The sequence below is a fragment of the Lates calcarifer genome, linkage group LG4 (assembly GCF_001640805.2).
Source record: "Lates calcarifer isolate ASB-BC8 linkage group LG4, TLL_Latcal_v3, whole genome shotgun sequence".
NCBI classification, from domain to species: domain Eukaryota; kingdom Metazoa; phylum Chordata; class Actinopteri; family Centropomidae; genus Lates; species Lates calcarifer.
The window spans coordinates 21,106,809-21,120,778 of record NC_066836.1 but is presented as its reverse complement, the minus strand read 5'-3'; the positions used below and the strand labels follow the sequence as shown (position 1 = coordinate 21,120,778).

The 13,970-nt window shown below is 40.2% G+C and overlaps 1 protein-coding gene across 1 annotated transcript in view; it reads right to left on the bottom strand.

The window, feature by feature from the left end:
* Positions 1-1,537: 1,537 nt before the first annotated feature.
* The window catches only part of ctnnd2b (catenin (cadherin-associated protein), delta 2b), a 181,204-nt gene continuing 168,771 nt past the window's right edge, over positions 1,538-13,970 (bottom strand). The window contains 7 exon segments of the mRNA XM_051070171.1: positions 1,538-4,462; positions 6,442-6,474; positions 6,476-6,519; positions 7,631-7,759; positions 10,705-10,831; positions 11,008-11,092; positions 13,023-13,281. Coding sequence (XP_050926128.1) covers positions 4,199-4,462; positions 6,442-6,474; positions 6,476-6,519; positions 7,631-7,759; positions 10,705-10,831; positions 11,008-11,092; positions 13,023-13,281 — 941 coding nt within the window. The 3' untranslated portion in view covers positions 1,538-4,198.

The following is a 13,970-nucleotide window of genomic DNA, read 5'->3' as shown; positions in this document are numbered from 1 at the left end:
CCCACTGTGCAGAGCATCACTGGCTCTTCTCGTAGCAGACTGGAGAGGCTGCTCTGCTGTCAGTCAGCTGTCACTATGGCCAAATAGGGGCCTTGGGGCAAAAAGTTGCTGCTCTGCCCCTGCTGCTTCCAAGTTCCCAGTACAGCACACACAGCTCACTAAATATGTCAGCCTTGTTATATTTTGCACTGAGACCCAAAAACCAACCAGGAATCCTAAACTAGAACAGAACCTGGCCCCACTTACTTTGTAGAAATTTGATGAAACACAACTTTACTAAGAAAACTACACCCTGTGAGCGAAGCAGAAACTAGTAAAGATAGTAGAACTAGATTTTGACACAAGGTGACTCTATAAGACACAGTGAACCTGGAACTTATGGGCCCCCCAGGCATCTGGGAATATTCCAGACTTGGCTGCTAGTCTGTCAGTCTTCAAAATCCTTTTATTTACAAGGGCAGGTAATGCATCATGTGTCTGCCTTTATACTGAAGTGTCCTCATTTAGACGTGTTGTTAGTTGTAGAATACTGGGCAGGAATTGTTTTGTTTTTGGTCTCATGTCCATCTGGTTCACTTTAACTTTCTATACCTCACTCGTGCTACCAGAGAGCAAGGGTTATGACTGTAACCTTAAGATCTGGACTCGACTCTGTCTCAGACTTGGACTTGTCTATGACTTGACTTAAAGGTTCAGTGTGGAGTTTTTGACCTGTACTGGCACTATGGCACCGTTTTTGTCATCTCGTGCATGAAGCATGGGAGTGCACGCGTGGATGACATGGTTCACACTTCAATGGTTTCACACTATTCCCCTGATCAACAGGTCTGAGTGACATGACAGGATATGTAGCCATGCCCTAACAAAGGAAGAGAAGAAGACAACTTAGAGCTAGTAGCCACTGATATAAACAATGCTGAATTTAAAATACTTTTAAAAATCAGCTTCGCAAATGTTTTATGAGGAAGGAAATGCATGACATGTTTGTTAGACCTCAGGGGCATACACAGTGTGTTTTTGTAAATAACACTGAATGTAAACAGAGCTTTTGTTTATTTATAAGAAAACCCCACAGAGCACCTTTAAGTGCTCTTGACTGCATCTGAGTTTTGAGAGTTGGTTTCTCTTTTCAAATTCAAATATCAGTTATGAAAATAAATTACATTTTCAAACATAGCTCACCAGTTATCTGTCAGTTTTCATTTGAGTGTCCCTGAAAGCACCACTTGGGTGAGAGTTGAACAATGGTCTTGGAACTACAACAGCACAGAACAATAACCTTACTTTGACTGAAAAACAGTTCATGGAGTCTGAGATGGATGAACTGTCTGAAGAGATACTTTGTGAGTGAATCTGCATGCAGCACTGAAGGAGAGGAAACCAGTGGTGGTTTGGAAAATAGGACTTCAAACACAAAGTTGTATGAGTTAAGGATTATAGCATAAAATGCTAATTTGTAATCAATGGTACAAAACATACAAAGACAGCAACACTGTTCGCTTAATGATGATGAACAAATGACTCCCAAAATCAGAGGTTCTTCGATGGTCCGTTTATATTTTTTGGAGCAGTTGCAATCTGTTTGAGGCAATAGAAAGATTCACAATTCTCTTTTTAAAACACGTTTGGTCTAGCAACAAAAAGGTTACCGATGTTATATCTTCATACAGGTCTTACAGTCAGGTTTTTCTGCCTAAGGTTCACAAGGACATACATAACGTTGTCAGTTTCCAGATGCTTACTAACAAATACAGTACGTCTGTTTTTCATCCAGTGTTTTTGTGGGGACAGTTGCATTATGAGTCATTTTTCAAGCATTAGAAGATGACCTCTAGGACTTCTAAACAGCAGTGGGTAGGGAGAACCAGGGTCTGTTGTCACATTTTACAATTTAGCCTTTCTCACTTAAAGTAAAAATATAGAAAATAAAAAAAAAAAAATCACCATTAAGTTTCAGATTCACTAACAACAAATACTCATGCGTTCATGGGTGCAGTTTTTGCTATTTAGCATAATGAGACCAATTGATCAGAATTGGAAGTTTCATGCACGGGAAACACACTGATTGTTCTCTGTTATTGTGATTTAAAACAGTCACCTGTGACATGTAAAAAACTCAGTAGTTGATAATCAATAGTTTGAAGGAGGGGAACAAACATATTGTGCACAGTTAAAATACAGACATGTTGGAAATACTTCTCACGGATGTAGCACCTTTTTGGACTTCTTCAGTGACAACGTGGATCCCTGGGCCCTGGTCTACTCTACTCCACATAGCAACAACATTACTACACAAAGTCGACAATTTAGTGTGTTGACCAGAAAAGAAAATGTGAACAAAATTCCTACATGTAGCTGTTTTTTTCTACAAGTCTTTTTCCATAATGTTGCTGCTATAAGTGACATCCACATCTGCACATAAAAAGTATATATTTATATTTATATAATATATATCCATACTCTATTAACAGTTTTGTCTACCATGAAGTTAGAATTGCCACCCATCTCTCAGAAAAGTTTTTTTTTTTTGTACTTCAAACATTGATTATTTTACAACACAGAAATCAACTAATTTTGTACAACTTTGGAGGAAGCGAGGTTCCGCCTGATCACAGTCCCTCCGTGGTTTTCTTTTTTTCTTCTTTTTTTTTTTTTTTTTTTAGTTTTTATTTCAATTTTTCTCCCTGGTCCTGGTGCGGTTAGACAGTTTTCATCCCAGTAAAACACAGTTTAGAAAAACCAAAGCATTTACAAACTGGCATCGTTAGAACCGTGAGGATGTTCAGCTGAAAGCTTCTGCTGAACTTGGACCCTTTAACATACCCCTAACCTCCCCCCGCGCTTTCTTCAGCTGAGGGGAAATAACCCTTGTTTGGCACGGTCATATACACAATGAGCACAGTTCACTTGAAGAAGGGGCTCATGGGAACAAAAAGGGGATGTTGTGGTGTTAATGTGGAAAGATAGCCGCCAAAAAACTAAAGCTTGCCTCAAAAAAATGAGATTTTTGTCACGGAAAAGGCTGCTCAACTGTTTGAGCCTCTCTTCAGCTATTTGGCAGCTGTACTGTCTACTCTGTGAAAATCTGTAGGGCAGTAAGAGGAGCACCGTGACCTACCAGAAATGATGCTTCAGTACCCAGTTCCTATCCAGTGTTTCACATTATCAACGTGTTGACATCCATCTGTAGCAGTGATATGAGTTCTGAAAGTCTGAGTGCAGACACTGTGTGTATGTGTGTGTGTTTTGGGGTGGGTAGTTAGTGAAGTGAGGTTGACCCAGTGGCGAAAGGCCTGACATGACACAGAAAATAGTGCAATGTACAGTACACAATGTATCTCCGTAAATGTACAGTGTACATCAAATACTATACAACCAGAATCGAGAATTAAAAAAGTAGAAACACAACAAAAGAAAAAGAAAAAAAAAAACTGTTACAAATGACAAAGTCCAGAAGCGTTCTTTGCTCAGAGGAGGATACATCATGCTGAAGCCATAGAAGAAACAAAAGTTTGTGTGACAGACGTTCTACATGTCCTATAGCTCTGCTTCTTGTGCTTCACATTACTAAAAGCCATGTTGCTATACCACATATTTACAGGTTTCTCCCGGGTGTCTCTCACACATCCCACTCGCAATCCAAAACCTTCCGTCCCTGAGTCCACTGATCCATTTTTCTCTTTCGCTGTCCTTTTTCATCTCAATATATTTCCCACTTTTTTCATCACGCTTTCCCCTCATATTCTCTTCCGTCATGTCCATCTCTTTTACATCCTGTATCCAGAGGCCTTTTGGTGCATGAGGTCCTTCTGTCTGCTGAGCCCTCTCTCGTAGCTGTTGATCACAAACTAAACACAGAAAGAAAATGTGTCTGTCGGTTTTGTTGGTGGTGTGCATGCACATGCATGGCTGCTCCTCCATCTGCTTCTGGTCCTCATATGTCCCCTCTTTCTCCTCCATCAGATGTCTCCGAAAGGAGTGTAACATCTTAGGTTTCTCCTCACGTCTCCTCTCTTGCACTCCATCCTCCCCCTCTGTTGTCCTGCTACCTATGATGCTACTCAGGAACTACAGGGGAGGATGGGGAGGGAGGGATATTGTTCTCTTAACTTCTGTCCTCCACCTTTTAAACTACCCCTTCACCGTCCTTTTTTCTTTCATCCATTCACTCCTCCTCCTCCCCCACCCTTGTCTCCCCTTACACCCAGGAGTCTGGTGAGGCTGGATAGTGGCTGGTCTCATAGTTGAGCTCACTGTAGGGCCGTGAGGCTGAGTAGAAGTCTACATAGTTGCCAGTGGACTTGAGGCCCTGCAGGTGCATGTTGAGGTCACCCTGCGGGGGGCGCCCTCCCACGTGGACCTGGTTCTCGTAGAAGGCTTGGTCCTCGTAGGTGCCACTGTCGGGCGGAGGAGGGTTTTGGAAAGGAGGGTAGGGCTCTGAAGGCAAGCCTTGACAAGAGACCTGTAAAAAGAGCAAAAATCATTATTGATTCCCTGGTCCAAGCCCTCATGTTTGTATTTGCTGTGCTCACCATGCAAAATACCTTAGACAGTTTGAGCACAAGTTATTTTCAAAAAAGAATCAATTACTTTTTACAAATTATTTAAATTACTTAGTTAATTATTAAAAACATGAATTGATTATTATACCAATTACTCAGCAGCAGCAGTACTTTACTTTCATTACTCATAATATTTCATAACCCTAACATTAGCATAGCCTCACACAGCTCTCACAGTCCTGAACCTCAGCTATGAAGTCACCTATATTACCTTTAGAAACAAAACTAAGTGACTTCTGAATCTAGTCGTACAGGTGGCTAACATTCAGTTCAGTTCAGTCTTTTATTTATCCCAGATGGGAGACATGGCTTGCAATCAACACTAAAAGACAACAACACAGTACAGAGAGAACAACACAATACAAAAGTATACTAAGTAGATACATAAGAATTACCTAAAATATGTTGAGTGCAAGCTGCAGAAACAACACAACAATCTCGAAAATACAAGTGCTAAAAATGTATATTTATATAGAATTACATGTGCAAATTTAGCAAGTTTATTGCACAAGGAACAAAGGAGTTTTTACTCCTATTGCATATGAGCCAGGGTACTCTGAATCTTCTGCCTGAGTGAGTTTCAAACTCAAAGTGAAGGGGGTGACCTGAGCAGTCCAGAATAGATCTGGCTAACATTAGTTAGCAGTAATATGCTAACCATGCTAGAGATTTGCATGGGCCCAAAATTAAGACACAAGCCCAGTCTAGCTAAAGCCACTCTGTGTTTTTTTTTTTTTTTGTTGTTGTTGTTTGTTTGCTTGTTTTCTGCTGAGAATTGCACATGTACTTGCAACACACAATGCAAATGGATGCAGATGCAAATTCAGACCCCAAATTTTATGCAACAACATAGTTAGTAGAGCTCTAACCTGACAAAATGGTCAACTGCTTAATCCAATCCAAGAAAAGAAAAAGTGTGTTGTGGATTTTAGTGTTTTCCAATAAAATCCACATCAGTCAACCACCTCTAACAAGCCTGAAATTGCAGCACTTATTTTGGTGCAGGTAAGTTCATCACCATTATTCATTAAAAGCAAATGGTCTGATGTGTTTCTAAATATAGGTTGCTGTAAGTCAGTTAAGTGCCTTTAAGTCAATAAATTTTACTCTACAACAAGACAGCAGTAGTTTCTATCAGTACCGTCTATTAAATTACTGTGAAACTGCCACATCTTCACCAGCCTCTGATACCACTGCCAAAGGGTGTGATAAGTAATATGAAAAGCTTTTACTGGCAACAATTTAGAACTAAATGCCAGACCCTGAGAAAAATCAGCAATATTGCCACTAATATTTAAATGGGGCTCTCCATAGGTTTATAGGGTACAAGTGTATAGTGGCATTTACAGACCTAATAGACTCTTTATGATATCACTATATTAAACCTATACAATTCATGGCCTTTAAGTTTTGCTGTCCTATTTCATCTCCATCTCCTAGATGTGCTGTAGGGTTCCTATACAGCAGTTCCTTCTCTCAAGGGTTGTATGAGTCATAAAGACGTAAAAGATCTTCATCAAGAGATAGATGCAAACAAGGGCAAGAGACTGAAAGACACCTCCTTTAGTCTGTGAATGCTGAACAACTAATATGTAATCACTAACATGCTTTTGGTATATTATTTTGTTCTAGAAGTGCAGAAGTGCCCGTTCTAAATGTGCCTGTCATACGGTGGCTTATTTAAATAACAGTTAGTGGTAGTAATTCATCACATTTAGGAAGGGACTACCTTGACATTAAAGCTGTGGTATTCCTCTAATCTTGATAATAAGACATGTGCTTTGCGACCAGCTTTTCAGGGGCTCAACATTACTCACATACAGTTTGTACATAAACTGTGGTTATGTTGAAAACGCATAACAAAGAGAAGGACTTGTACCTGATTATACTTCAGGTCATCAGTAGGTGACACAGTATGCTCCTCTGTGTAATGTTGAGGACCCACCAGAGAGTTGACCTACAGAGACAGTGGAGACAGTGAGGATGAGGACTCAAGGTGAATGCTTGCTCTGAACCATTTATTCAGATATTGGTGTAAAAACACAGGAGTGTGGGTAGGCTGTCAGTGGACACCTGTAGTGACAAATTGTTCAGTAAGAATAACAATGAAAATGTTGATGAACGATAATTAAGGAGAGCTTGGAATTCATTGTTTCCCACATAGCACCTGTTGTTGGTGTCTGCAATGATTAACACAGTGAAACACTGAAACCATCAGAAAAACCCAGGATAATAACAACAACATTAAAGCACTGTATTGATCAAAATGTCACATTATACTAGACTCTATTTATGTTACGAGCTTGGCAACACTCCCTATAGTTCCTTCATTAGCGAGGGACCTCTTTGACCACACATAATTGATTCTTAGTGGATGTTTTTCAGACTAAACTCTTTAGGCAGACACTGACCTAGTGAGATGCATTTTACTGTGCAAGGCTAGTCAACAACATGACCTGGTGGTATCTGATTTCAAACACGCATATTGATTAAATGAGTGACTTGACCTCCTCCAGAAAATAGCAATTATTGTTTGTTCACATCACTACAGTTCAACAATTTAGCATTTTGGATATATATCAGTGTTCCTGCAGAGAAGATTAGTACCTCTTCCATATACGTAAACTAAAGTTAGCTTAGCTTAGTATAAAAGTGGGAAACATGGGGACAAACCCACCCCAAAGACCACAGCTTGGTGTTTCAACACTTTGATTTCTCTATGAATTAAACAAATCCAAACAAAGTGTTAATAAGTGAGTTCAAGAGGTGGTGCTAAGCAGATTTGATATATTTGGACGGAGCCAGTCAAGCTGCTCCCACCTGTTTTTGGCCTTTGCGCTAAGCTAAGCTAACTGTCGCCTAACTCCAGCTCTGTAGCCAGCTTTACTTAATTACAATTTTCTCATCCAACTCTCTGGAAGACAACAAATTAACTTATTTACAAAAAACTATTCATTTAACATTAGTAAAACCTACACTTAGATTTTGTTTAGTCCAAAGCTATCAGCTGAGCTGAAAACATTATTTTTATGTGAGTGTGTAATTTTGTGTCAGACTGGAAATCCTACTTGTCATGGCGTCCTTCCGGGATGTGTGCTCGCCCTTGTTGCCATGGTAACTGGCATTGCCAGTTGACTCATAGTCTGCCTTCCTCTCCTTCAACGCCATCATCTCCCTGGGGGAAGCGGGCGCGCTTGCTACACACAGACACACACACACAGAATATCTTTAACCTTCAATACATCAACACCATTATCAATACACTTTGGATTCTTAAGGAGGATATTAGAACAGGAAGGACAAGTATTCACTCTACACTAGAGTCCTTTCACATCAGGGAAGATAGAGTGACTTGAAAATCGTATCTTTCTGAGCATTTGTGGTTTCACATTTACCTGCTTAACTCTCAACAAAGGCACAGGCCTCTGAAGCTTCACTGCATGTATTATTTTCTCTAACCATCACCCTGGAATGGAGTGAAAAATGGGGTCACTGGGTGCTGTTTGTATTGTGATTGTGGGTGTGTGCCATTCTTTACAAATCTTTATCTTTTTGACTAGGGTGTGATTTCAAAGAGGTAAATACTGAGTCATCCCTCCCCCCGCATCTGTTTTAATCTCGCCTCTGTCTTCTCTTTCTCTCACTGTCTGAGTGCATGCCACTCTCCCTCCACCTGTATTTACTACATGTACATATATTTGCTCTTAAACTCCCACTGTCCTGTTAAGTCACGTCTGTGTTGGGATTACTCATCCTAAAACCCACTTGTATGGGAACAAATATAGAAAAATTATATACATCAGCAGTTGGACTTGAGAGGATGTGCAGAGTGATCAGTGATAAAGATAATTAATTGATAATTAGTCTGGTTAGCCATGGTGGAGGAAACCTGGCTATTGTTTCAGTGCCATATGGTTCAGTAACGTTCCCCCTAATATTCAACTCATTATCAGCAGCCCTTCACACTGAAGCTGCTGGCTGTGAAGCAGCCTGCCAGACTGTTTGTGTGGTTGCATCTGTCTCTTTGTTTCTTCTCAGTACGTTCTAACACAGTCAGCATTGATCCATACTCTCGTTAATGCTCTGCTAATATCTATTGTAATATCGGCACCTACACGGCCAATTATCCTCTGCCTGCCTCTGCAGTAAACAGCTGTTATAGGAATGTACACTAAGGCTTTTTATACACAAAGGAACACTTTCTTTTGTATGTGAAAAATTTCCACAGCAGTGAAATTAAACAAATGGCTTGGTGGGCCATCTGTGAGTGCTTGCACACTTATAAACTGAGAAACACAACAAAACAAAACAAAAAAAAAATAATAATGTGAAATTAGCTTCCAAACTACAGCATTTATCATTTTGCCACTGTCAGGTGACAGCCTCATAAATCCAGCTATGGTGAACCTATTCAAAATGTTCTCACATAAGGAAATTTCAAATAGGTCTCAATTACGCATTAGCAAAAGAACAATACATCTCTTCAGTATAAGCATTTTAGTCATGGTAGCTGTATGGCTTAGAAATGGCAGTGTTGGATACTTGTTCAGGTGACACTCATCAATTGTGTCCAGAGTATCCTGATAACTACTACATGAATTACTATATAATTTGGTACAGATATTCAACATCAGAGGATGAAGTGTATCGACTTAATGGTCCCCTGATTTACTTTCTGGTGCCACCAGCAGGTTGATATTTTAGTTTTTTTGTGAAACCTCTTGACATCTGCTGGATGGATTGCTATTACAATTTTGGTATGGACAGTCATGGTTTCAAGATCACGAATCCCAATGACTGCTGATCCATCAGGTCAAAATTTCAACTTTGGTTAATGACCAAAATACCTGCAAAACTGATGACACTCCTGTTGTCCTCAGCTGTAAAGTTAGGTTCAGCTCATTGAATGGTGAAATATCTTGACATATTTCATTTTAAAGTGTCTTTCCCCTAGCAGTGAATAAAAGATGTGCCCTAAGTGTGCTTGAGGCCAGTACCAATCCACTCACTGTGCATTTCTTGTGGATTACTTTTGCAATTTTGTCTGAAACAGTAATAAGGGGGTTCTGACTCAATGTCTTGTGTATGCCCAGTACAAGTGATATTTTCCACTGAAAGAAAAATAATAAGTATAATTATCTAGTTTCCCTAAACACCCCTTTCTAGGCATGGGGAGATTTTTCAGACTAATTCTTATATACAGTATCAAAATTACATAAGTCAGTGAGAGGGAGTCACTTATACATCTACTGAGATACCCAAGAGTTTGAGTTGGTGTCAAAGAAATGTTGTGTTCCATATTAAGAGTCTTCTTTGTGTATCTGTTAAGGAGCAGGGAGGGCAGAATTGATCCTAACATGGGCATAAGGGCAGATGATGCAATTGTTTTTTTTTCTTTAAAACCATCACCAGTAGCAGGTAGAGGTGTTCCTCAGGGCCTAAAAAAGTTGACATGAATCTGAGAGCATTGGGTATTGTTGTGTGATGTGAGTTGATGTTCTGATCTCAGAGACACTTTAGGCCCGTAACATAATCAACCTAATTTCCGCAATTTAGCAGCTCAGCAGGCAGGCTATTAATTAAGTGTTGTTTCCTGACACATCTACCTGTTTATGATAATGGCTTTTAGGTGAAGCTGAGAGCTCCTTTCTGACTCTACTCTTATTTATCTCTTTTATATTTTAAATGTCAGTGGACCCTGCAGAGTTTCATTATGTTGGTGCTGTCAGATCAATGTAAAGGCTGCTCAGCACAAAGTAAAACACGCACAGAGGGAAGTTCAACGCACAACCCAGCCAAGAATTAGGCTCATGTGTTTTTCTTTTGATTTTCTGGCCTATGTTTAGTAAAAAGACAGTGAACATCAGAGGAGACTGTCATCAGTCCAGAGAGACTGAGACCTTGCAAGGCTCATATTAGTCAAACCCTAATTTCAACAATGCAAGGGCAGGAAACTGTTTTAGGAGATACACTGCAAGGATTTTACTTGACAGCAGAATAATTTGTCAGTAGCTGCCATAGTGTGAAGGTTAAAGAAGACTTAAGCCGTAGCGGAGTGGTGTTTGACTGGACTGTACTCATGGAAAGAATTATGGAGGACAAAATGGAAGACAAGAGAGTTGGGGGTTGGTGGTAGACTCACCTGATCGATTGTTAGGTGAGGTCCGTACAGGAGAGATGGACGGAGTGCGAGAGGAAGAGTAAGGTCGCTGTCTGTCTTGCTCTATTGTGGAGGAAGAGCCGACAAAATGGTACTGAGAATAGCCATCCTGAGGGAGAGAAGAAAAGAAAGGAAAGGAAAGGAAGAGGGGGAGAAGGGATGAGAGATGAGACAGTGTTAGTAGCAATGCACAATTTACATGCATTACAATGGTATCCTTGTTAATTGCTTGCTGACATTTTCAGTGTTTAACAGCCAGAGCACACTCAGCCATGTGGACTTTACCTTTTTGTAGAGGCTGCGGAGGTCTCTGTATTGCCACATGCTGTTCAGGACTTGAGATGCTGCTTTCACCACTTTAGGACTATGTCTAGGAATTCAGCAGAGACAAAAGAAACACATGCAGTATAAAGCTCAACCGTCCTTTGCTTTGTTTTAAAAACATCACACAGCATTGTAATGAAGAAACAGGCATAAACTACAAACACTAAAACTGTGTGTAAAACATCAACTCACTGCAACCTCCAAAGAGGAATGACAACCAAAGATGCAGAATGAACATGTCTTCTTTATCTCCTTATGTGTGACACTTAAATTGTTCTCAGGCCTAATTGCATTATTGCTTGGTTGATTGATTGATTGCCCATATTTCATTTTGTAACCTCCAGGTTTTGACTCAGCTGACTAATGGCTATGGGTCTAATTGGCTCGTGTGGCCTTATCAGCGCCAAGGAAATTAAACTTTATTTCTTCAAGTCATTTTGGTGAATGTTATTGGTTTGGATTCTGTGACAGCAAACCCTGCCTTTGCAGTGATGCAAATCAGTGAGCTTCAAATGTTCAATGAAGAGCCAGAACATTTTGTTTAAAAGAAATGACACATTTATCTATGGACCTATATTTTCTAAAAACAACTAAAGAATATTTAGAACAATAGCAGAAATTAGTTTTATCCTGTGATTCTTCACAGAGACTGGAGAATTTGTATTTTTTGTGAAAATGCCTTTTTAAATTTACAGTAAAACAAACAACTGGCCAAGTGCATGGCTAAAGCAACTATGCCAAGTTAAAGCTAGCTTGTAAGCTAGCCTTCTTATGGATGGTAAATAATCAAAGTAAGGTTCATTTTCTTAAACAAACTAGCTAAGATGAATACATGTAAAGTAACTGAAATGTCCCAACTTTAAATGGCTGGGCAACCCCTGTTGCATGCCAACCCCCCTGCTCACTCCCCATGTTTCCTGTCTAACTCTACTGTCGACTGTCAAATACAACAAATACTCAAAAATGTAGGTGTGCTGGTAAACAAGACTGTTAAGAGATCCATCAGGGAACCGACTGGCCAAACTTTCTTTAGGGCCTTATTTTCTGTTGACTGTTTTGACTAGTGACTCACAGCTCTAAAACAAGCACACAGCCTCTGTAAACCTCTACTTTCACCCTCCTCCTGCCTCACCTCTGTCTCTCTGCATAATTCCTCCACCCTATCACGACCATAGCTACGTTCCAGCCCTTTCTTATTCCACCTACTCCACAGCCAACTGACTAACACCCTCCTCTTGGCCAACTCCACCAATTAGCCTCCTTATATTCATGCCTAAATATGTCTCTCTTAAATCCCCCCATACACCATGTGTCACCCTGTTTACTGGCTTGCTATGTGCTAATGAGCAAATAACCAAATGTATCTTTCTTACACAACAGCTTGCTGCCTGACTAGCATTAATATGCAGAGGTGTGCACCCCACAATCAAAATTTACATATGGAGGTAATTAAATACACATTATCTCCAGTCCAGCTGTACAGTTACAGATGTTGTGACTTTGGTGCAGGATTCTGTTTGTTTAAAGCATGATGATTCTGATGGTTAGTGATTGTTGTGTTTGATGTGATGCCTGTTGCATGTGATATTTATTCTGCATTATTTGTATGAGTATATATTTGATTAGATACAATTACAGAACTGACAATTCTGGCGATTGCATTCTGAATCCATTTCATTTTAGATCCTGATTCAGTTTTGACTGAGTTCAGCAACTGTGATGCAGTGTGTTGTTTTTGATTTTAACCACAGTTTTACCTAGACATGCCTTGAACCCCAAAGGCCTTTGGGTACTGTAGTCTTCAGTCACAATAGTTGTAAAATACGGGTGTAATTTTTTTCTAATGCTGTTTAAGTATTAATTACTATTCTATTAAAAAATAATAAATGTTTCCTAAGAATGCTTTACCATGATGATATGTCTACCCACAACCTCATCTTATGCACCCTCTGTCAACATCTTTCCATTCGGCTTACTTGTCTCCTTTGCTGCGGGCGATGCCAATGAGCTTCTCGATCCCGCCAGCATCCCTCAGAGCCTTGGTATTCTCCATGTTCTTGGTGATGACCTCGTGCAGCGCGCAGCAGATAGCTGTGATGGTGTCGTCCGACATGGTCTTCCCCATCAGCCCGCTGTTGTTGGCGCCCCCTCCACTCCCTCCTCCGCCACCACTGCTGTTGTTGTTGTTGCTGCCTCCAGGCAAACGATGCACCAGGTCCCTCATGGCATATTTACCTGCAGGCACGGTTGGAAAGAGTGACAGAGAGAGTGGGGGTGTGGTTTGGAAATGGAAAGGACAAAGTGTTGAAATGGGAATAAAAATACAGTTATTAAAATGTATGTATTATGATGTTTTGACAATGCTTTTGATCTAACATCAATGCCAATAAACCTGCCTAAGTTATCATGAAATCTTCAGTTACTTTACAACTGAATGAGGTGAAGGAAAAGACAGTTTGTTTTAACGTAGATTTTCTACTGACTTCACCCAAAAGGAAAAAGATGAGATTTTGCAAGTGTTGAACTTGAATTATACTGTAGTCTAACTTTATATGGCACTTTTTACCTAACTGTATGCTTATGCTTTTTTTTTCAGAATATATATTGAGGGGGGGAACTACAGTGGGCCAGTACAACGTGCTCTATGGAGAGATAAAGTTCAGGCAGTAATACCTAAAGATCCTTGTCAATTCAGTTTACAAAACATACATACTGATCCTACTAACTATGAATTAAAGTAAAAAATACAGCCTGGCTGAGTGGCTGACAGATGATGGAGACCATGTGATCCGACACCAACTGACTACATTTCCCACGACACCCCAGTACTGCTGTCAGGCAATCTTGTCCACTCTGCTCTCTGCCCCTCATTGTGATAGGGTCATCACCCTGCGGTGGTGGGGGTAGGGCCACATCATGACCCA